Source organism: Papio anubis, chromosome 8, assembly GCF_008728515.1.
Source record: "Papio anubis isolate 15944 chromosome 8, Panubis1.0, whole genome shotgun sequence".
NCBI lineage: Eukaryota > Metazoa > Chordata > Mammalia > Primates > Cercopithecidae > Papio > Papio anubis.
The window spans coordinates 135,562,525-135,587,780 of record NC_044983.1 but is presented as its reverse complement, the minus strand read 5'-3'; the positions used below and the strand labels follow the sequence as shown (position 1 = coordinate 135,587,780).

General features: G+C 42.8%; 1 protein-coding gene across 5 annotated transcripts in view; it reads left to right on the top strand.

The window, feature by feature from the left end:
* Window positions 1-25,256, top strand: part of TRAPPC9 (trafficking protein particle complex 9) — a 713,063-nt gene that overhangs the window by 45,008 nt on the left and 642,799 nt on the right. For all 5 annotated transcript variants that reach the window (XM_017962346.3, XM_017962349.3, XM_017962347.3 and 2 more), the window contains 2 exons: window positions 7,597-7,718; window positions 16,379-16,504. In XM_017962346.3, the coding sequence (XP_017817835.2) occupies window positions 7,597-7,718; window positions 16,379-16,504 (248 nt within the window). The remainder of the gene's footprint in view (window positions 1-7,596; window positions 7,719-16,378; window positions 16,505-25,256) is intronic.

Genomic DNA, 25,256 nt, shown 5'->3' with positions numbered 1-25,256 from the left:
ATGTAATATTGATTACCTGTCATAATTAAAATATTCTGCCTCCATTAAAGTAATTAGTGCCCATGAGTAAACAAAAATAAACTAGCATTTATATGCAGCATGGGGTAGACTTTATATATATGTGTGTTCATGCATGTGTTTCTGTCTTTCAGAGAATTTGGCAGCTTTTCAACAATATTCTAACTTTAGAATTCTATTTAAAAAATCATCACTGTGGCTAGTGCACTTTGGGCTGAGTTTATCCTGTCTTATGCACAGAATTCCACTGTCTCCTAGGGAAAGATTTCCTTCCATTATATTGAGTTAATATCTGAATTACAGGAGCTGTGATACCTTGAATTGCTGGCCTTAAGCAAGCCTCTTGCTTCAACCTCCCAAAGCACTAGGAATTTAGGCGTGAGCCACAATACCTGGCTGGGGCTGTAATTTCTAGGCCTATTCCACTCCATGTGTTTAAAGTTGACTATCAGATGTGATTTTTCTCTTTGTTTGTTGGGTTTTCTTTTCTTTTCTTTTCTTTTTTTTTTGAGACAGAGTCTTGCTCAGGCTGGAGTGCAGTGGCCCGATCTCGGCTCACTACAACCTCCACCTCCCAGGTTCAAGTGATTCTCCTGCCTCAGCCTCCCGAGTAGCTGGGACTACAGGCATCTGCCACCATGCCTGGCTAGTTTTTGTATTTTTAGTAGAGACAGGATTTCACCATATTGGACAGTCTGGTCTTGAACTCCTGACCTTGTGATCCACCTGCCTCGGCCTCCCAAAGTGCTGAAATTACAGGCATGAGCCACCACGCCTGGCCGTTTGTTGGGTTTTCATTAGTCAATTAGAACTTTTGAAAATGAATTTGTTTTTATATGTTATACACATTTCCCTAGGAACTTGATGGGTTTTTGCTTTTAAGCTTTCAATTTATGAAAAACTTAAATATACTCTTATTTATAAGTTATTTTTCACTAGATATTTGTTTACCTCTTTTATTTTTATTTTATTTTTTTGAGACAGAGTCTCACTGTGTCGCCCAGGCTGGAGTACAGTGGCGCGATCTCGGCTCACTGCAAGCTCCACCTCCCAGGTTCACGCCATTCTCCTGCCTCAGCCTCCCGAGTAGCTGGGACTACAGGCGCCCGCCACCATGCCCGGCTACTTTTTTGTATTTTTAGAGAGATGGGGTTTCACCGTGTTAGCCAGTATGGTCTCGATCTCCTGACCTCGTGATATGCCCGCCTTGGCCTCCCAAAGTGCTGGGATTACAGGTGTGAGCCACCACGCCCGGCCTGTTTACCTCTTTATACATTTTTTTTCCAAGGAGTATGTGTGCATGTTTAAAAAATAACTTATACATGTAACAAACCTGCACATGTACCCCTTGAACATAAAACAAAAGTTGGAAAGAAAAAAAAATGTAAAAACAAAACCATATTTTTTCCTTATTGTAAAAGTCATCTTCATTATAAAGAATTTAGAAAATAAAGGTAAAGAAAATAAATAAATTAAAACATTACTCATACCTCCCCCACCCCGGGTAAGTTGTAGTAAATTTTGAAATTGGGAAGTATAGGTCTTCTAAATTTGTTACTTTCTTCTCAAGATAGTTTTGGTTATTCTGGATCCCTTGAATTTCCATATGAATTTTAGGATCAGATGATCATTTTCTACAAAGAATCCAGCTGGGATTTTGATAGAGATTTGATAGAGTCTCCATACTGTTGATCAGTTTGGAGAATATTGACATTTTAAGAAGATTAAATCTTCTAATCCATGGACATGGGATGTCTTTTCAACATTTACCTTCTTTAATTTTTTTAGCAATGTTTTGAGTTTTCAGAATATCATTTTATACTTTTTTTGGGTTAAATTTACTCCTAAGTATTTTCTTTTTCATGCTATTGTAAACGGAATTCTTTTCTTAATTTCATTTCCATGTGGTTCATTGCAAGTATATGGAAACACATTTTTTTGTGTGTATTGGTTTTATATCCTTCAAATTTGTGGAACTCGTTTCTTAGCTCTAAAAGTTTTTTGGTGGCTTTTTTAGGGTTTTCTAGAGGCAGGATCATGTCATCTGAAAAGAGAGAGAGTCTTTCTTTCTTTTTTTTTTTTTTTTTTTTTTGAGACGGAGTCTTGCTCTGTCGCCCAGGCTGGAGTGCAGTGGCGCAATCTCGGCTCACTGCAAGCTCCGCCTCCCGGGTTCGGGTTTACCATTCTCCTGCCTCAGCCTCCCGAGTAGCTGGGACTACAGGCGCCCACCACCATGCCTGGCTAATTTATTGTATTTTTAGTAGAGACGGGGTTTCACCGTGTTAGCCAGGATGGTCCTGATCTCCTGACCTCGTGATCCGCACACCTCAGCCTCCCAAAGTGCTGGGATTACAGGCGTGAGCCACCGTGCCTGGCCAGCCTAGTTTGTTGAGTGTCATCACGAAAGGGTGTGGAATTTATCAAATGCTTTCTTTGTGTCTATTGAGATGATCATGTGGTTTTGTCCTTTATTCTACTCATTTTCAGACATTAAACTAACCTTAGATTTCTGAGCTGAATCCCACTGGATCTTGTTGTATAAGCTTTTTTATATCATGCTGGATTCAGTGTGCTAGTATTTTATTGAGGATATTTTCATCTATATTCTTTTTTTTTTTGAGATGGAGTCTCGCTCTGTCGCCCAGGCTGGAGTGCGGTGGCGCGATCTCGGCTCACTGCAAGCTCCGCCTGCCGGGTTTACGCCATTCTCCTGCCTCAGCCTCCCGAGTAGCTGGGACCACAGGTGCCGCCACCTCGCCCGGCTAGTGTTTTGTATTTTTTAGTAGAGACGGGGTTTCACCGTGTTAGCCAGGATGGTCTCGATTTCCTGACCTTGTGATCCGCCCGTCTTGGCCTCCCAAAGTGCTGGGATTACAGGCTTGAGCCACTGCGCCCGGCCTTTTTTTTTTTTTTTTTTGAGATGAAGCCTCGTTCTGTTGCCCTGGCTGGAGTGCAGTTGCCTGATCTCGGCTCACTGCAACCTCCGCCTCCCAGGTTCAAGTGATTCTACTGCCTCAGCCTCTCGAGTAGCTGGGACTACAGTTATGTGCCACCATGCCCAGCTAACTTTTGCATTTTTAGTAGAGACGGGGTTTTACTATGTTGGCTAGGCTGGTCTTGAACTCCTAACCTCAGTCAGTCCACCCTCCTTGGCCTCCCAAAGTGCTGGGATTACAGGTGTGAGCCACCGCACCTGGCCTTTTGTCTATATTCATAAGAAATGTGGGTCTGTAGTTTTCTTTTGATGTCTTTTTCTGGTTTTGGTATTAGGGCAACATTAGCCTCATATAATGAATTGGTTAATGTTCCTTCCTCTTATGTTTTCTGGAAGAGTTTATGAAGAATTGGTGTTAATTTGTCCTTAAATATTTGGTAGAATTCACCATTGAAGACAGCTGTACCTGGCTTTATTTTATTTTATTTTTATTATACTTTAAGTTTTGGGATATACATGCAGAATGTGCAGGTTTGTCATATAGGTATACACGTGCCATAGTGGTTTGCTGCATCCATCAATCTGTCATCTACATTAAGTATTTCTCCTAAAGCTATCCCTCCCCTAGCCCCCCCATTCCCCAACAGGCCCCGGTGTGTGATGTTCCCCTCCCTGTGTTCATGTATTCTCGTCGTTCAGCTCCCACTTATGAGTGAGAACATGTGGTGTTTGGTTTTCTGTTCCTGTGTTAGTTTGCTGAGAATGATGGTTTCCAGCTTCATCTATATCCCTGAAAAGGACATGAACTCATCCTTTTTTATGTCTGCATAGAATTCCATGGTGTTTATGTGCCCCATTTTCTTAATCCAGTCTATCATTGATGGGCATTTGGGTTGGTTCCAAGTCTTTGCTATTGTGAACAGTGCTGCAGTAAACATACGTGTGCATGTGTCTTTATAGTAGAATGATTTATAATCCTTTGGGTATATACCCAGTAATGGGATTGCTGGGTCAAATGATATTTCTGGTTGTAGATCCTTGAGGAATCACCACACTGTCTTCCACAATGGTTGAACTAATTTACAGTCCCACCAACAGTGTAAAAGTGTTCCTATTTCTCCACATGCTCTCCAGCATCTGTTGTTTTTACTGATCGCCATTCTAACTGGCGTGAGATGGTATCTCATTGTGGTTTTGATTTGCATTTCTCTGATGACCAGTGATGATGAACTTTTTTCATATGTTCGTTGGCCACATAAATGTCTTTTGTTGAGAAGTGTCTGTTCATATCCTTCGCCCACTTTTTGATGGGTTTTTTTTTTTCTTGTAAATTTGTTTAAGTTCTTTGTAGATTCTGGATATTAGCCCTTTGTTAGATACATAGATTGCAAAAATTTTCTCCCATTCTGTAGGTTGCCTGTTGACTCTGATGATAGTTTCTTTTCCTGTGTAGAAGCTCTCTAGTTTAATTAGATCCCATTTGTCAATTTTGACTTTTGTTGCCACTGCTTTTGGTGTTTTAGTCATGAAGTCTTTGCCCGTGCCTATGTCCTGAATGGTATTGTCTAGGTTTTCTTCTAGGATTTTTATGATTTTAGGTCCTACGTTTAAGTCTTTAATCTATCTTAAGTTAATTTTTGTATAAGGTGTAAGGAAGGGGTCCAGTTTCAGTTTTCTGCATATGGCTAGCCAGTTTTCCCAACATCATTTATTAAATAGGGAATCTTTTCCCCATTGCTTGTTTTTGTCAGGTTTGTCAAAAATCAGATGGTTATAGATGTGTGGCATTATTTCTGCAGCCTCTGTTCTGTTCCATTGGTCTATATATCTGTTTTGGTACCAATACCATGCTGTTTTGGTTACTACAGCCTTGTAGTATAGTTTGAATTCAGGTAGCGTGATGCCTCCAATTTTGTCCTTTTTGTTTAGGATTGTCTTGGCTATATGGGCTCTTTTTTGGTTCCATATGAAATTTAAAGTAGTTTTTTTCTAATTTTGTGAAGAAAGTCAGTGGTAGCTTGATGGGGATAGCATCAAATCTATAAATTACTTTGGGCAGTGTGGCCATTTTCATGATATTGATTCTTCCTATCCATGAGCATGGGATGTTTTTCCATTTGTTTGTGTCCTCTCTTATTTCTTTTAACAGTGGTTTATAGTTCTTGAAGAAGTCCTTCACATCCCTTGTAAGTTATATTCCTAGATATTTTATTCTCTTTGTAGCAATTGTGAATGGGAGTTCACTCATGATTTGGCTCTCTGTTTGTCTATTATTATGTACTTGGCTTTTTTTTCTGGTAGATTTTTTTGATTATTGATTCGATCACTTTATTTGTTATGGGTCTATTTAGATTTTCTAGATCTTGAGTTGGGTTTAGTAGTTTGTGTCTTTCTGGGAATTTGCCTATCTCATCTAAATTATATAATTCATTGCTGTATAATTGTTCATAATATTGTCTTACAGTTTATTTCTGTAAGGTTGGCAGTAATGTCTATTCTTTCAGCCCTGATTTTTAGTAACTTGATTCTCCTCTCTTCTTAGCTAGTTCATAATTTTGTGGTTGTTTTAAGAATGAGCTTTTGGTTTTGTTGACCTTTCTCTATTGGTTTTCAATTCTCCCATTAGTTTATTTCATGCCACTGCACTCCAGCGCCACTGCACTCCAGCTTGGGTGACAGAGAGAGACTCTGTCTCAAAAAAAAAAAAAAAAAGAAAAAAGAAAAAGAAAAAAGAAATTCAGTTTATCAAATTAGCCCTCATGACTGGAGATTCCCTTTGTTTAAAAGATGGAGGGAACACTTGTTCCTTCTCCATGGGGGGGATTTCCCTCTTATGCTTTGATCATTTACTTCTCAGAGAAGAGATGAGATACCATATGAAGAATGAAAAACCCACCTCATTCTTACACCGCTACCACCATTTCTCCAAGGGAAAAAGAGAGTAAAACTCAACAATGTAAAAATAATTCATTAGAGCTAATGAAATAAATCAAGACCCCTTGTCACTTATGAAATATTAACTTATGCTGGAAACAAATGTATTATAAGCATGAAAAGCACACAAAGCACCACACTTCTGTGGTTAAGAACATAGGCCCAAGATGGCCTCCTACTTGGGATTACCAGCTCTGTAATTGTGAGAACTAGTAAGGAGATTTAACCTCTCTAGGATCTTGTCTCCTCACCTGCAGAGATGGGGTACACTAAGAATACTCTCATAGAGTTGCTGTAGGTGATGACACGTGTGGATGTTCCTTACGTAGGTGCTGCTTCCACCGAGTGTGAAAAAATATCGCTTTTGCCTGGATGGCATTATAACAACCCGTGTGAATGCACTCTGCTCGAAGGGATGCCTGGTGCCTGGGGGTTGGAGTTCGCAATTCTCTACCCACAGTTGATGTCACTGGGTCTTGCTGATTTGGATCTATTCTTTAAAAAGTGCATATTTGAGATATATTTTTCCAAGCATGCCCTTTTCTATTATTATTTATAGTCCTCCCCTGTTGTCTCTTGCTGTGATTTTCACAAAGTCAGCAGGAAACAAAGTCCTAAACCACCTGCCTCTTCACAGTTCTGTTACAGTCCTTTCTTCCCTTACCAGAAGAGGATTTTGCATATGAAATGTTTTGTTCCCCTTTTCTTGGAGTTCTCCGTCCATTTGTCCATCCATCTCTCCACTTATCTGTTTATTCTTCTGTCTTGTTCCAAAAAACCTTTTGAGGCAGCTTACAGAATTAGAGAACAAACAATAAGCAGATGAAAAAACTGGACCAAGATTAGAAAACAAGGGTAAGAAGTGAGCTGCACGGGCGACGAGGCCAGTGTGAGATGCACGTCTTTGGCTGTGTGAGGTTATACAGATGGGTGGCAAGCTCATCCCTGAGCCTCCCAGCGGCGCAAGGGAAACAGGATTTGTGGGAGATGCTCACTCTTTGTAAGCTAAACAAGTGGTTTCACAGAAGCCCAGCTTTTCCTGCTATTGAGATTTAGGAGAATATTTTTTGAGTGTTCTGTTAAGTCAATGAATATTTTATCTGTATTTTTTTTCTGCCAGAGTTCTCTGTGTAGTTGGTTATATTCTTTAAATGGAAGTTTTTCCAAAATGCTTGCCCATGTGGGTTTGGTGGCTAGGGAATCAGATGCTTCTGCTTATTGATAGGAGTTGGTCAGAAATAGAAAATGACAGAAATAGAAAGCATACTATCATTTATAATTTTCTTTTTTTTTAATATGCTGTATGGTTCAGAAAATGCTTCTGCGTAGTTGATCTCCTTTGAGGATGCCGGGTGGTGCCTTTCTAACATGAAGAGCTTCAAGCTGTGAGAGAATGCATGCTGACCTCACCATTGCCTTCAAGACAATTGAGCTAGTTACTGCAAATATGTTACTTTTATGTAATGCATTGTATGTTCTTCAATAAAAAATTTCAAAAGGGAGGAAAACTTACTTTGAGTTAACTAACATTTAGTAGAATACTTTGATAGCAAGGCTATTATAGGAAGCATATAAGCCGTGAAGACTAAACACATTATTTAAATTTCAGTAGGGCATATTTAAGTTTTATCTTATTCATGCTCTTCTTTAACAAAGAAATAATAATGAAAAAGCAAAAGATTATTTCTTTTCTTCCTCTCGGTTTGCAGGTGCCCTCACTACCAATGGCATCAATCCGGACACCAGTACTGAGATCGGACGTGCTAAGAACTGCCTTAGCCCTGAAGACATAATTGACAAGTATAAAGAGGCGATTTCCTATTACAGCAAGGTGATTTTCTGGCTTTGTGAATTTTTTACACAGTTGTGTTGTTTTAATCAGAAGTTCCCATTTTACATTGTGTAATGCTGCAATGTCTCTTAATTATTTCTGTAAGTATTCATGTCTTATTCTCTAATGCATAATACTATATGCCTAAAATGTTTTCTTTTTCTGATTCAAAACAGTGTAGGTTTAGTATAATACATTTGGAAAAGGGAGAAAAAGGGCTACCATGGCCCCTGTACTCACAGATAATGATTGTTATTATTTTATATCTATTTTCGACGGGGTGCAGTGGCTCACGCCTGTAATCCTAGCACTTTGGGAGGCCGAGGTGGGCGGATCACGAGGTCAGGAGATCGAGACTATCCTGGCTAACATGGTGAAACCTCGTCTCTACTAAAAATATGAAAAATTAGCCAGGCGTGGTGGCGGGCGCCTGTAGTCCCAGCTACTCGGGAGGCTAACGCAGGAGAACGGCTTGAACCCGGGAGGCGGAGCTTGCAGTGAGCTGAGATTGCACCACTGCACTCCAGCCTGGGCGACAGAGCAAGACTCCGTCTCAAAAAAAAAAAAAAAAAAAAAAATTTGTATCTATTTTCTGGTTCTTTTATCAATGTATCTTATTTATATTATAAGAAATGGAGCATACTTTACTTATGTACTGTGTGGTGACCCATTTTTTTTCATTTGGTATAGTCTGTGTTTTCTATGCTATTGAAATCTTCCATAGCATAATTTTCAGTGACCTGTAGAGCATTCTATCTTATGGAGACACCCTTCTTTTTAGTTTGGATTGAAAACAATTTCGCATTCCAAATGTACTTACTAAAATACTGAAAAAGAAAAGTTGTGCTGAAGAGTGGCATCAAATAAAAAATGAAAGTCCTCTACCTTCTCTACTCTTACTAACAACTTGGTTTATTGGTTATCAACAACTTGGTCCATAGCCCCCTTACCTTTATGCCTATGAGACACACACACACACGCACACGCACACACACATGCATGTACTCATGCATGCTCACACACATGCACACACATACATGTACACACACATGCTCACACACGCACACACATGCACGTACACACACATGCTCACACACACACACATATCCTATTTACAAAAATGGGATCATACTATGTTATCCTGCAGCTTGCTTTACCCACTCAGCAGTATATCGTAGACCATAGGTGTACTCTCACCTCCAGACCTGCTTGCCTCTTTCAGAGCGTGTGGAAAGGTTTTCTAAAATCCTGCTTCCTTCTTTCAGAGAGTGTGGAAAGGTTTTCCAAAATGTGGATGTAGTCATGTATTCATCAAGACATTTTGTGAGACATGCTCATAAACAGCACCTACAAAGAGATGAAATGCCTGCTCTTACAGATTTCACAGCTTGCCTTAATTTTCTTAATTATTCTCTTGTGGATGGATACTTAGGGTTTCTCACTTTTTCACTGTGAATTAGAAAAAATGCTTTACCAAACATTTTTGCCCCTATATTCTTGTGTTCTTGTATCAGTATTCCTTTAGGTTCAATTTTTATAGAAATGTATCCTGGATATAATATTAACATTTATCATAGGTTATGTTCAAGTTACTCTCCAAATTCCTTTTCTAATAGGGAGTGAAAAGATGTAGAATTATTTATTTTGCCAATCCTGTTACTGATTGTTATTTATTTCTGTTTTTTCTTCCCCCTATTGTAAACAGTTCTCTGACAAATGCCTCTATACATACATCTTTTTGGACTGCCTTTTTTTTAAGGGAACAATTCCTAGAAGTTGACTTGAGTTAAAGAATATATGTTTTTTTGGCCTGGCACAGTGACTCATGCCACCAGTAATTGCAGCACTTTGGGAGGCTGATGTAGGCAGGTTGCCTGAGCTCAGGAGTTCGAGACCACCCCGGGCAACCTGGTGAAACCCTGTCTCTACTAAAATACAAAAAATTAGCCAGATGTCGTGGTGTGCACCTGTAGTCCCAGCTACTTGGGAGGCTGAGGCTCAAAAATCACTTGAGCCCTGGAGGCAGAAGTTGCAGTGAACTGAGGTTGTGCCACTGTACTCCAGCTTAGGCTACAGAGTGAGATTCCGTCTCAAAAAAAAAAAAAAAGTATACTTTTCTTAAAGAGTTACATATTCCTGTATTGTCCTACAAAAAGGTTATTAACAATTTACTCCTCCATAAACAAATACCAGCTATTATTTTTAATAAATATTTGCCAATACAGCTGAGTGCAGTGGCTCATGCCGTTAATTCCAGCACTTCGGGAGGCTGAGACAGGCGGCCTTGAGGCCAGGAGTTTCGTATTATGCTTAGAAATACCTTTTTTTTTTTTGGAGACAGTGTCTCGCTGTGTTGCCCAGGCTGGAGTGTAGTAGCATGATCTGGGCTCCCTGCAACCTCCACCTCCTGGATTCAAGTGATTTCTCCTGCCTCAACCTCATGAGTAGCTGGGACTACAGGTGCGAGCCACCATGCCTGGCTAATTTTTTATATATTTAGTAGACATGGAGTTTCACCATGTGGGCCAGGCTGGTCTTGAGCTCCTGACCTCAAATGATCTGCTCACCTTGGCCTCCCAAAGTGCTGGGATTACAGATGTTGGCCACTGCACCTGGCTTGCTTAGAAATACTTTCTTAACAATAGATTAAAACTCTTTTCCTTGGTTTCTTAATCTCTGAAATGGGGATGATAACAGTACCCATGATCTCATAGAGCTGTGGTTCAGATAAGCTGAGATAATATATGCAAACGTGTATTTGTATTCACTGTGATTAGCATTTAAAATATTTCTATAATTATCTGATTATCTATAATTTATTTTGTGTGTATTATGACATAAGAATACAATTTATTTTTTCCAGGTCATTACCTCATTGTTGCACCATGATGTATTGAATTCATATTTGTTTCTTTTTGATTTGAATTCTCACCTGTACTAAATATTTTCACATACTTGTGTCTGTTTATTAACTTTTCATTCCTTTCTATAAATCTTTCTTTTCTTACTTCAGCACCATATTTTATCTTAATTTTAGTGGTTTACTTGATATCTAAGAGTGTTTCTTTGGTTTTTTTTTTTTTGTTTGTTTGTTTTTGAGACCAGGTTTTGCTCTGTTGCCCAGGCTGGAGTGCAGTAGCATGATCACGGTTCATTGCAGCCTTGATCTCCCAGGTTCAGGTGATCCTCCCACCTCTGCCTCCCTGTGTGCTGGGACTACAGGTGTGCAACACCACGCCCAGCTACTTTTGTTTGTATTTTTTGTCGAGATGGGGTTTCACCGTGTTGCCTGGGCTTGTCTTGAACTTCTGGCTCAAGCACTCGGACTGCTTCAGGTTTCCCAAAGTGCTGGGGTTACAGGCGTGAGCCATTGCGCCCACCCATTTTTTTTTTTTTTTTTTTGAGACAGGGTCTTGCTCTGTTGCCCAGTCTGGAGTGCAGTAGTATGATCATAGCTCACTGTAACCTCAAACTCCTTCAGTCAACCAATCTTCCCACCCTCATCCTCCTACCTCACTCAGCCTCACTCAGATGACCAAGTAGCTGTAACTACAGGTGCATGCCACTGCACCTGGCTAATTTTTTATTTTTTATTTGTAATGATGGGGTCTCTCTATGTTGCCCAGGCTGGTCTGGAACTCCTGGCCTCAAGCAGTCCTCCCACCATGGCCTCCTGAGACACGGGGATTACAGGCCTAAGCCACTACACATAACCTCCCAGAATAAAACATAGCGAAAGCCCCATAAAAACTCTAATTTGTCTTTTTTTAACTTGAACAAATTATTTTAGAATTTTTGAGGAATAATAATCATACTGGCCATGAAAATTTGGATGGGAGGAAAGAATTAAAAAAAAAAAGGGGTTGAGTGCAGTGGCTCACGCCTGGAATTCCAGGCTTTGGGAGGTTGAGGTGGGAGGATCACTTGAGCTCAGGAGTTCCAGACCAGCCTGTGCAACGTGGTAAAACCCCGCCTTTACAAAATATACAAAAAAATTAGCCGGGTGTGGTGGTACACACCTGTTGTCTCAGTTACCAGTAAGGCTGAGGTGGGAGGATCATCTGAGCCTGGGAGATTGAGGCTACAGTGAGCCGTGACCACGCCACTCATTCCAGCCTGGGCAACAGAGCAAGACCCTGTCTCAAAAAAAATTTTTTTTTCATGATTTCTTTTTAAAACTCTTTGTAATATACATTAAAATATGTAAATTTGGCCGGGCGCGGTGGCTTAAGCCTGTAATCCCAGCACTTTGGGAGGCCGAGACGGGCGGATCACGAGGTCAGGAGATCGAGACCATCCTGGCTAACACGGTGAAACCCCGTCTCTACTAAAAAATACAAAAAAAAAAAACTAGCCGGGCAAGGTGGCGGGCGCCTGTGGTCCCAGCTACTCGGGAGGCTGAGGCAGGAGAATGGCGTAAACCCGGGAGGTGGATCTTGCAGTGAGCCGAGATCACACCAGTGCACTCCAGCCTGGGCGACAGAGCGAGACTCTGTCTCAAAAAAAAAAAAAAAAAAAAAAGTAAATTTAACCAAAAATATGTGGGAAAAATTTGTGATGACTTTTATTCTCACGTCAATGGAAAATGTTTTAAGAGTTTTGAAGGAAAAATGGCATTTCCATAGAATCAGGTCCCTATGTTTTTTCTTGTGTCATGAAACAGTATATACAACTGATAGATTTCTGACTTCAGTGTTGGTATTTAAGTAAGTATAAATAGCTTCTTTTTCTGATCGTCTGTGATAACTAATATTTAATATAACACAGACTACATGTACGTTATGTGTGTGGAAAAGGGGAGGAGTGAAGCCTACCCTTTCTGGCATAGTAATTATAAAACTGCTTGTCCCACCTTATATGTGATTTTAGTGAGAAAGATAACCAGTTGTGCCTTTGCTTCTTCATGGTTGGTAAATAGACTGCATGTTTATGAGCAGTGATGCCACACCACGCCTCTTGTGGGTCTCAGCAAAGCTTGTCGATTACATGCATTGGTTTTCCCATGTCCTAATTCTTCAGCGAAAGAATATTAGTGTGTTATTCCTCCCAACCTCTGTCTGTCTTCAGGTATACATGGACAACCTCTATAAACCTTTCTTTAATGTTAAATTAAATTATGCAACATCAGTTGAAAATCACTCCAGCTGGGATAACTAGGAAAAAAAAATAACAAAAATAAAGAAGGTTTGGAGTAGAAAAGAAAAAGCAGAACAGCTAGCATGGAGGATTTTGCTGTGGAGGCTTGGGAGGGGAAGGGCATCGGAGGGAATGAAGCAGATCCATCCATCTGAACTCTTCTTTTTTGGAAGAGTTCTGGAACCTGAATCCTTCCTCCTTTCCCTGCTCCTGGGTCTGGAGCCATATGGTGTGTAAGAGGGGCCGGGAGTGGCTCTCCTGGCTTGAAGCTAGGAGAATTGGGGATGAAGCTTAAGAGATACTCCCCAGTTTATTACGTAGTTGAATGAAATTCCACAAAGCCTTTTCTGTTCCAAACGCCCTCATTTGTTCTTCATCTCAGGAACCATAATAGGAACTGAGAAGTAGGAACAAGCAACTCTGAGACAAAATCAGAAAGCATTGAACACACAGGGAGCCAGATTTTTTGCAACTAAGTAAAATGAATTTACAACAACTGCATTAAAGCTGCAGGTGTGAGAGTTTCTAAAAATGTTTTAGAGTACTACAAGAGATGATGAGCAGAAATGAATAGCAAAGTATCCATTGATAATATTTTGAAATTTTGCAAAATAGCAAGCTACTGTGGTCATATTATTTTAATGAATGCATACACATTTATGTGGCATTCATAGACTTGCTCAGCCCCACTAATCGCTTTTGCTTCCATAAAGGATAGATTTTCTCACAAACAAATTCTCTGGCCTTGGTGGGGAGGTGTATTAGTCCATTTTCATACTGCTGATTAAGACATACTGGAGACTGGCAATTTACAAAAGAAAGAGGTTTAATTGGACTCACAGTTCCCTGTGTCTGGGCAGGCCTCACAGTCATGGTGGAAGGCAAGGAGGAGTAAGTCCTGTCTTAGATGGATGGCAGCAGGCAAAGAGAAAATGAGGAGAGGACTGCAAAGCAGAAACTCCTGATAAAAACACAGATCTCATGAGACTTATCTGGTACCACAAGAACAGTATGGGGGAAATCACCTCCATGATTCAATTATCTCCCACTGGGTCCCTCCCACAACATGTGGGAATTGTGGGAGTACAATTTAAGATGAGATTTGGGTGGGGACACAGAGTCAGACCATATCATTCCACCCCTGTCCCCTCCAAATCTCATTTCAAAACCAATCATGCCTTCCAGGCGGTTCCCCAAAGTTTTGACTCATTTCAGCAATGACTCAGAAGTCCACACTTCAAAGTCTCATCTGAGACAAAGCAAGTCCCCTCTGCTTATGAGCCTATAAAATCAAAAGCAGGCTGTTTATTTCCTAGATACAATGGGGGTACACACACTGGGTAAATACAACCATTCCAAATGGGAGAAATTGGCAAAACAAAGGGGTTACAGGGCCCGTGCAAGTCTGAAACCCAGAGGGGCAGTCAAATCTTAAAGCTCAAAAATGATCTCCTTTGATTCCATGTCTTGCATCCAGGTCATCCTGATGCAAGAGGTGGGTTCCCATAGTCTTGGGCAACCCTGCCCCTGTGGCTTTGCAGGGTACAGCCTCTGTCCTGGCTGCTTTCATGGGCTGGCATTGAGTGGCTGTGGCTGTTCCAAGCGCACGGTGCAAGCTGTCAGTGGATCTGCCATTCTGGGGTCTGCAGGACAGTGACCCTCTTCTCACAGCTGCACTAGGCAGTGCCCCAGTAGGGACTCTGTGTGGGGCTCTGATCTCATATTTCCCTTCTGCACTGCCCTAGCAGAGGTTCTCTGTGAGAGCCCCAGCCCTGAAGCAAACTTCTGCCTGGGCATCCAGTTGTTTCCATACGTCTCCTGAAATCTAGGCGGAAACTTCCCAAACCTCAGTTATTGACTTCTGTGCACCCATAGGCTCAACACCCCATGGAAGCTGCCAAGGCTTGGGGCTTGCACCCTCTGAAGCCATGGCCCAAGCTGTACGTTGGCTCCTTTCAGCCTTGGCTGGAGTGACTGGGACACAGGCACCAAGTCCCTAGGAGCACACAGCATGGTGATCCTGGGCCTGGCCCATGAAACCACTTTTTCCTCCTAGGCCTCCAGGCCTGTGATGGGAGGGACTGCTGTGAAGACCTCTGACATTTTCCCCATTGTCTTGGGGATTAACATTTGGCTGCTTGTTACTTATGCAAATTACTGCAGCTGGCTTGAATTTCTCCTGAAAAAATGGGATTTTCTTTTCTATTGCATTGCCAGGCTGCAAATTTTTTAAACTTTTATTTTCTGTTTCCCTTTTAAAACTGAATGCTTTTGGCTAGGCGTGGTGGCTCATGCCTGTAATCCCAGCACATTGGGAGGGCAAAGCAGGCAGATCATGAGGTCAGGAGATCGAGATCATCCTGGCTAACACATTGAAACCCTGTCTCTATCAAAAATACAAAAATTAGCCAGGTGTGGTGGTGGGTGCCTGTAGGCCCAGCTACTCCGGAGGCTGAGACAGGAGACTGGCGTGAACCTGGGAGGTGGAGCTTGCAGTGAACCAAGATCATGCCACTGCACTCCAGCCTGGGCGACAGAGCGAGACTCTGTCTCAAAAAACAAAACAAAACAAAACAAAAACAAAAAAAACCTTGAATGCTTTTAACAGCACCCAAGGTACCTCTTGAATGCTTTGCTGCTTAGAAATTTCTTCCACTAGATACCCAAATCATCTCTTTCAAGTTCAAAATTCCACAAATCTCCAGGGCAGGGGCAAAATGCCACCAGTTTCTTTGCTAAAACGTAACAAGAGTCACCTTTGCTCCAGTTCCCAACAAGTTCCTCATCTCCATCTGAGACCACCTCAGCCCTCTTCCGTTGTCCATATCATTGTTCATTTCATTGTCCATATCATTATCAGCATTTTGGTCAAAGCCATTCAACAAGTCTCTAGGAAGATCCAAACTTTCCCACATCTTCCTGTCTTCTGAGCCCTCCAAACTGTTCCAACTTCTGTCTGTTACCCAGTTCCAAAGTCGCTTCCACATTTTCAGGTATTTTTTCAGCAATACTTCACTCTTGGTACCAGTTTACTCTATTAGTCTGTTTTCGTGCTGCTGATAAAGACATACCTGAGACTGGGCAATTTACAAAAGAAAGAAGTTTAACTGGACTTACAGTTCTGTGTGGCTGGGGAAGCCTCAAAATCATGGCGGAAGGCAAGGAGGAGCAAGTCAGGTCTTACATGGATGACGGCAGGCAAAGAGAGAATGAGGAAGATGCAAAAGCAGAAACCCCTGATAAAACCGTCAGATCTCATGAGACTTATTCACTACCACAAGAACAGTATGGGGGAAATCACCCCCATGATTCAATTATCTCCCAGCAGCTCCCTCCTACAACATGTGGGAATTACGGGAGTACAATTCAAGATGAGCTGCTGCTACATATCAGGAGGGGTATCTGGAGCCCTGTGCTGGGGGAAGTGCTGTTGTAGTTATTGAGTTCCAGTAGCACACCCTTTAGAATGTGACAGAAACATCTGAACTCTTTTTTGACTGAGGCACTTTCTTTACACTCTGCAGTATAAGAATGCGGGAGTGATTGAGTTGGAAGCATGCATCAAGGCCGTACGTGTCCTTGCAATTCAGAAACGGAGCATGGAAGCGTCAGAATTTCTTCAGAATGCAGTTTACATTAACCTTCGACAGGTGAGTGTATGTCTACCTATAAGTGGAAGAGTTAATCTAGTTCTCGTGGAATTAACTATGAATTCAGCTTCTTTTGTTTTGCCGAGGTTCAGCATGCCATGATAAAAAATGTTGAATCTTAACTTGATTTCTAATTAACGTGGTTATTTGTATATTTTACTTCTACTTCTTTCATTGTGGTATTTAACTTTCAAAATTTAGAACTTGCTGTTCTTTGCATTTGTTTGTTTGTTTGTTTGGAGAAATAACTGTTTTACCAGCTTGGCAACCTTCAACAAACTTCACGCCTCTTGTCTTGATATTGTCACTCATGAAGTACTTGCCATTTGTAACCCTGTTTGGGGTGTTGGGTTTATAAAACAGGCAGTTGATGAAAGCACTTATATAGCTCCTTTGACACAGTGGTAACCTAGCAAATAATACTTACATCTGAATCTGAATGGATTTTTAATAAAACAATCATCAAAACCTTTTGGTGTGGATTGATGATGCTAAATCCTAACATTGATAGTCTTAGAAGGATTTTAGATATTTAGTTAGTTGAACTTGGATCTTTATAGATAGGGAAACTGAGACCAAGTCAAACAATTTGCTTAAGGATACAAGACGAGTATGAGAACATAGGTCACTGTAATTCAGCAGATACTTAGTGAAGAGGGTGTTGTGCTAAGGGTGGGGGAAAGAGGTGAGGCAGGCGGGTCCTGTCCTCATCCATCTGACAGTTTCGTGGGAAAGGCAGACATTGAACAGTGGGTAAGTGGAAAAAAATTGGAGGTACAGGTGCCAAGGGAGCAAGTGGCAAAAGAATTTAACTTAGTTTAATGGAGGTGGAGGGTGTGGGGGCCAGGGACTGTCTCTAAGTCAGTGAGACTGGAACTGGGCCTTGAAGGATGAATAGAAGATAGCCAAGTAAAGAGGGGATGGGAGAAGGTCATTCAGGAAGAAAATGGCTCAGCGTGAGTGATGCCCTGAAACAGAACACATCATTGGGAGAGACCAAATAAAGTCAGAGATGGCGGTGGGGGTAGAAAGAGGGGGAGATAGAGAGGGAGGGGAAGAGGGAGGGAGGGAGAGGAAGAGAGAGGGGTAGGGAGGACAGAGTCCGAGCGGGAGGGCTTTCTTGGCCAGGTGAAGCATCTAGGGCTGCTTCTAAGAGTGGCAGGTTTTCAAAGCAAGGTCTTGACCGGGCGCGGCGGCTCACGCCTTGTAATCCCAGCACTTGGGGAGGCGGAGGCGGATGGATCAGGAGGTCAGGAGATTGAGACCATCCTGGCTAACATGGTGAAGCCCTGTCTCTACTAAAAAGACAACAGATTAGCCAGGCGTGGTGGCGGGTGCCTGTAGTCCCAGCTCCTTGGGAGGCTGAGGCAGGAGAATGGCGTGAACCCAGAAGGTGGAGCTTGCAGTGAGCCGAGATCACACCACTGCACTCCAGCCTGGGCGACAGAGCCAGACTCTGTCTCAAAAAAAAAAAAAAAAAAAAAAGGAAAAAGAAAAAAAAAAAGCAAGGTCCTAACATCAGGGACTGATGCAACCAGATTTGTATGGAGTGGAGGGAGAGAGAGGGAGGGGGCCCATTGCAGAGGCCCTTGGGGAGCCCAGGCGAGCAGTGCTGACAGCTTCCCCAAAGGACTGGGGCTGTTGGCGGGAAGGCCAGCCCACTGGAAACGTGCTTGGGGGTCTACGTGGAAAGGGTCAGTGGCCGGCTGTGGGTCGGGTGGAATGGAGTATTCCTCCATTAGGTGCCTGGTGGTCAGGCTGGGCTCCGAGGAGGGCAAGCTGCAAGGCAGTGGTGCAGGGAAAGAGGAGAGGTTCAGCTTTGCACATAACGAGAGAGGTGTGGGTCTGGGGGCTCAGGCGAGAGGGCAGGGGGTGGAGGAGAGAGGAGAGAGACTTTCAAATCAGTTTCTCTTTTGGACACACAAAATGTGTGACTAATATATAAGACACTCATGCCTCTATCATCCAGATTTAATATGTTGAAATGTTGCCATACTGACTACAGAGATTCTTAATTTTTTTCAATGAAAAGCAAATAACCTAAGTAGAAACAAAATAACAGTTCACCACCATCTCAGAGTTGGTCCATATTTTGGTACTTTATAATGTTTATAGCCAAAGTCTATAAAAAGAGAGGCGTTTAGCATGAGAGTTGAGCACACAGACTGGGTACAGACTGCTGGGGTCGTCATTCCAGCTTCACTTGCCTTGGCAAGATGTTTAACCTCTGTGTGCCTCAGTTCCCTCTTCTGTAAAGTGTATTTACTGCCCCTCGGACCCCTCATCTTGGCTAATTTCCTAGATTAGACATTGGCAGGGAGGCCGATAAGCCAAAGTGGCAAGTGTCAGCATCACACCAAAGGGAGAGACCAGAACAGAGTAAAGCCCGTAAACCAAGTAAAAAACAAACGACAACACAGTCCCTCAAAGCTGTAGGCCACATTGTGTAAGGGAAACAGCGCCACTATTAGTGCAGTGTGTCATCAGGAGAGCATTAGGAAGAGGTCCATATCTTTCAGTTTATATTGAAGTTTCTGGTAAAGATGGGCAGAAGCGGGAACCTGACATTTCAAAGTGGAAGCTTCAGTTACCTGGGCGCCCAAGGGGAGGTATCCTCCCCGGTGATTCCGGGCAAATGAACCAACATCTGGATCGTACCTCTCATTTGACACGCTTTTCAGGGGACCTCGGAGGGGTTCAGCACTGTGCCGGGCCACAGATTTGCAGGGCCAATGAGGATGTGGTCCCTGCTCCAGAGCTTGATGCTCTAAGTGCTGAGGGTGGAGGGCTTCCTGGAGGAGGTGCTCTCCGAGGAGACTGAAAAGTACCCAGCAGAGTGGGGCTGAGGAGCCTCTGATCAGAGAGACTGGGTGTAAACATGTGGCTGGGTGTGAGCTCTGAGCACAGAAGTCACTTGGGGGTCAGAGCAGTTTTGTTTGTGAGGGACAATGTGGAGAAGAGAGGCCCCGACGCAGGCAGCGGTCAGTTCCTGTTGTAGGTCTTGCATAAAAGTTATCAGGTGGGCAAGAGAGAATCCCTGGAGGAATCCAAGCTGGGAGTTGCAGTGGAGTCGAGCTGTCAGATGGGCTCAGGTTCACACCCTTGCGTTGCCACCTGTTAGCTGCGTAACCTTGAGCACAGTCACTCGGTGCCTCTGCCTCTTAATGTTATGGTCTGCAACATGACAGGATAACAAGCTCATGTGGTCACTGGAAGGACTGGCTTTGACACCTCCTGCCCAGTACTGTCTTGGTGCCTGCCCCATAAAGTGACTCTGCGATGGGCAAGTGTTATGATCAGATTGGAGGGTGTAAAGAGACATGTATTTGTGACAGTGGAGGGTGGACCGTGCTTTTAAAGGGACCCTCCAAAGGCCTGAAGCAGTGGAATTGCAGACAATGTGGTCGGGAGCCGGGGGCAGGGCTTTGAGACTGACTTGCCCTTAACAACTGGAGTTGCCTTTGCAAGTTAATGCTGCTAAATTGGGCTTGCTGGGAATCCGTTTTCACTGGTGGGTATAGAAACACACATTTCATAAAATAAAATGTTTTCACTTAAAATGTGAGGACATTTTGTTCTTTGGAGCAGCCTGTCCTTTTGCTGTTTGCTCTTTCTTCCTGTGGACCACTAGAGGTCAGCAAAGATACGCGGGAAGGGGAACAGCGCTCTCCAGTGCTAGGCGGGTGGGGACAGTGCAGATGTGGTTCCCTGGCCCTGTGAGTTTTCCCCAGCATGAGGCTTGGCCTGAGTTGACTCATCTCCATGTTTGTTTGCCAGATGAGCAGGCAGCAAGATAATGAGTTCTGGTGGGATTTTATAAGAACAATAAAGAAGAAGGGTCTGTAGTTTTTCTGAAATAGAACAAGCTTTTGGTTCTTCATCAAGTATGTTCCATTGTAGAATTGATGAGTTGTATCTATTCCTGGAAATGACTTTGGCTAATATGGAAATTTTGAAAGGAACCGAGATATAATTATTGCAGGTTCCTTCTGCTTTAAGAATCCCTGTGCAAATATAAAAACTGATAAATAATACATCTGGATTTAGTGGCATTGGAAAGGATTTTTTTCGTTTTACGGAATTCACTGCTGAGTTCCTTCTCTTTGTGTGCAGGGATATGGATTGACCTGTCTTTTCTTTAGTTGTTTAGGTGAGTGGCTTATGATAATTATCTCTCTAAGATAATTCACAAATGGCAGCAAACACCTCATTTAATAACTGTCTACCTATACATTTATGGGTTGGACATGTGGATTTTACAGGCAAATAGTGAGGTAGAGGTGAGGTGGAAGAAGCGTGGACTTTGGCCCCCCAGATTTAGGTTGAAGTTGCCATTTCCTCACTGTGCGACCTGGAATAGTTATGTAACCTCATTAGCCTGTTTCCAAGTCTATAAAATGGGAATGATAGCTGGATGTGGTGTTGGACACCTGTAATCCCAGCTACTCGGGAGGCTGAGGCAGGCGAATCACTTAAACCCAGGAGGTGGAGGTTGCAGTGAGCTGAGATGGCACCACTGCACTCCAGCCTGAGTGACAAGAGCAAAACTACATCTAAAAAAAAAAACAAAATAAAATGAAATAGGCATGATGATATGCCCTTCTTTCTAGAGTTGCTGTAAGTTGTAAATGATAGAATAATGCATATAAAGGGCTAAGCAGTGTGCTTGGCTTTTAGAAAGCATTCAGCAAACATGTCTGCCTCACGCCTCGCTGGTTGTATCAAAGGGATGCAGGCAGCTCCTGTTTGTTGAGGACCCATTAACAGACAGTTTACAGGCTTGTGAATTTGGGTATTTTCTTTAATCCTTATAATTCTGTGTTTCCAGTACAGTTATTCTTGGTTGTAGAGGAGAAATCTCAGGCTAAGGAAAGGTTGTACAACTTGTCCAAAGCCAGCCCATAATTTCAGAGGGGAAGGGCCTCTGGGAGGCGTGCTGGTTCTCTCTTTCCTGCCCTCACTCACATGTTCCACACTAAAGGCCAGGCACTCGGCGCTATGTCAGTCATCTGCTAGCCTTGAGTGTTCAGTGGTCTCGCACTGACTGAGCTTCAGGTCTAGAGGGGGAAATGGGTACTGAGCAGATAAACATAAACATAGATAATTGTAAATTTGATCCAAGGAAAAGAACATGCTCTGCCTTGTAGACCTGGGGAATTTTCTAGTCAGGCCTGCTCTTGCAGTATTAATCCCGTAAAATAAGCTCTGTTGGCACACAAAAAGGATGAAAAAGCAGAGCCTCTCCATTATTGGATAAGCTGAAACTCATTGATAATACGAGTGATTAAGCAGCCAGCTTGTTGCATACGTTTAGCTAGATTCTTTTCAGATATTGGCCATAATCATCACAACAACTTTGCAAAGTCGTTTATTATGCTCCATTTTAAAGTTGAGAAATTGAGAGGAATTTGCCGTGTATCCAGGATTATCTTGTAGATACCACCATTGGTATTTAAACCATTTGGGTTCTAAAATCCAGGCTCTATGTACCACATCAGGTAGTTTCCCCCAAACTACCCAAATGGTTGAAATTCACTTTCTTAATTCTTAATTCTTTTCTTTTTTAAGACAGAGTTTCGCTCTTTTAGCCCAGTCTGGAGTGCAGTGATGCGATCTTGGCTCACTGCAACCTCTGCCTCTTGGGTTCAGGCGATTCTCCTCCCTCAGCCTCCCAAGTAGCTGGGATTACAAGTGCCCTCATCACACCAGCTAATTTTTGTATTTTTGGTAGAGATGGAGTTTCACCATGTTGGCCAGGCTGGTCTCAAACTCCTGACCTAAATCCGCCCACCTCAGCCTGTCAAAGTGCTGGGATTACAGGCGTGAGCCACCATGCCTGACTCACTTCCTTAATTCTTTTTTTTTTTTTTGAGACAGAGTTTCGCTGTTGTTGCCCAGGCTGGAGTGCAATGGCAAAATCTCGGCTCACCGCAACCTCCGCCTCCTGGGTTCAAGTGATTCTCCTGCCTCAGCCTCCCGAGTAGCTGGGATTACAGGCATGCGCCACCACACCTGGCTAATTTTGTATTTTTAGTAGAGAAGGGGTTTTTCCATGTTGGTCAGGCTGGTCTTGAACTCCCAACCTCAGGTGATCCACCTGCCTCAGACTCCCAGAGCGCTGGGATTACAGGCGTGAGCCACCGCGCCTGGGTCACTTTCTTAATTCTTAATTAGTCAAAAATGGCAAGTGACAGTAAGAGAAAGTGGTAGTAAGGAATTGTTTGAAAAACTAGAAAATAATCTGACTTTACCAGATTAGAGAACATACTCTAGGATTAATGCACACTGAATCTAACACCCTTTGCCTCCCACAAACCAAATATTCAGGAATGATTTTGAGCCATTTGAAAACATTTTGGCTTATGATACTGCTGACTAAGACCTGCCACCTCTTTGTTCCTGGTTAATTTTCTCTTCAAAGCCATTCAAATTTTTTGCAGGCTACTCTGTTCAGATGTAAGAATAGCCTCTTTAAAATTTTTGATGCAGTTCCTTAATGAAGCTGTTGCTAAGGAAACCCAGGAAAAGCCCGCTAGCTATGCACATAATAATTGCAACCTCAGAACTTTATGTCAATTTAAGCTGAAAATCAGAGGCACGGGGAGATTTAGGAAAGGCTTTTTAAGCTAGAAGGGGGAAAGTAGTGGGAATGCAGCTTAGCTATGACTGAAACAGTTCAGTCTAGCCAGCAGGGTGCGTGGCTTTCAGAGATGGTTTGTGAGGAATTCATAGTTCTCACAAAGAAGCTGTTGGATGGGGAAGGAGGAAAGTCAAGTTCCTTATTAGAGATGGGAAAGGAGAGAGAGGGAACTGAGACATTTCTGAATGAACAAGAGTCTGGTGTATAGCACCTTGTCTTTAGAAGAGAGAAAGAGGCATGTAAGGAAATCTCTCTTGAGTGAGCAGTCAAAGCTGCAGAGATAGGAGCAAGCCAGGTGGGCCTCTGATGCCCTGCTGGGCTGTGGATGGCAGCTGCCTGCAAAGCGGTGGGAATCTTTGACCCAGTCCTTAGGTTGGAGTTTCAGATCTCCATTCGAAGCCCAGAAAGTGGTGAAAGAGGGAGAGGACTAAAATAAAGGAAAAGCCAGAGCCTGGAGAATGAGTCCCATATCTGTGCTGTGGGTTGTTCTGTTTAACCCAGGAAGGCATTGAGAATGGTGCTCCAGGATGAGAATGGTGCTTCACAGCTTCCCGCATGGGGACATGCCTGCAGTTGGTGCAAATACTTATTTCATGGGCGTTGATATTTATCCCTTTTTATTTATTTATTTAGAGACAGGGTCTCACTTTCTTCCCCAGACTGGAGTGCAGTGGCCGGATCTCCTCTCACCGCAACTTCTGCCTCCCAGGCTCAAGCAATTCTCCTACCTCAGCCTCACAGGTAGCTGGGGTTACTGGCACCCACCACTACTGCCTGGCTAATTTTTGTATTTTTAATACAAACGGGGTTTCATCATGTTGGCCATGATGAAGGCTGGTCTTGAACCCCTAACTTCAAATGATTCACTTGGCTTGGCCTCCCAAAGTGCTGGCATTACAGGCATGAGCCACCACGCCCGGCCTTCATCTTAATTTTTTTGCTTTAGCTGTTAGGAGCCTTAGAGCTGAGTCTCTAGCTTACCCTTAATAATTACACCCACTTCATGGCAGACATTTTTGTGATTTAACCTTCCCCTGGTTTCCTTTAACTAGAATTCTCATTTTCTCTTTAGACTGATTTTTATCTTTTTTTTTTTTTTTTGGTTATTGTTGTTAAATTGTATGTGTTTAAAAAATTGATTTTAGATCCTTTTTTAGAATGAGGCAGAATGTAAATAAATGCATAAACAGAGCGTATTACAGACACTCACTGCTTTTAGAAATTCTAAGCTCTTTACCTTAGGGGTTACCTTAGAGCTGAGCTGAATATTAAAGTGATACATTTTTAATAGGAAAGTTTGGTAATGCATGCAGATTCTAGAGTGGGGACTGTATCTTATTAATTTTTTTAGCCACTGTGCGAAGCAAAATACTTGTCATAGACCAGGCACTTATTAATGTTTGTCGGATGCATGAAGTGCAGTTAGCTATGACTCATGCTCCATCCTGTGGCACTCACCAGCGTCAGCACCACTTGCCTGAGCAGCCGTGACAGCAGTGACCTATTGGTGGGTGTGCACACCCGTGTCTGCATTTAACCCTTAAAACCCCCCCCATAAGGGATTGCTTTTATTATTTTATATTTGTAATGTATAATATACTTTATTTTTACTTGGAAAGACTTCAAACCTTCAGAAAAGCTGCAGGAGTAGTCCAGTGAACACTTACATGCCCTTCACCTAAAAGGGCAGTGTTAGCCAGGCGCGGTGGCTCATGCCTGTAATACCAGCACTTTGGGAGGCCGAGGCGGACAGATCACCTGAGGTTAGGAGTTTGAGACCAGCCTGACCAACATGTAGAAACCCCGTCTCTACTAAAAATATAGAATTAACCGGGCATGGTAGCGCATGCCTGTAATCCCAGCTACTTGGGAGGCTGAGGCAGGATAATCGCTTGAACCTGGGAGGCCAGGTTGCAGTGAGCCAAGATCGTGCCATTGCACTCCAGCCTGGGCGACAAGAGCAATGTTTGTCCTTCTGTGTCTAGATTACTCACTTAGCGTCATGTTTTCATGGCTCATCCGTGTTGTAGCACGTATCAGTCCTTCATTCCTTCTATGGTCACGTAGTATCCGCTGTGTGGAGATAAATGTTTTATTTATCCATGCGTCGGT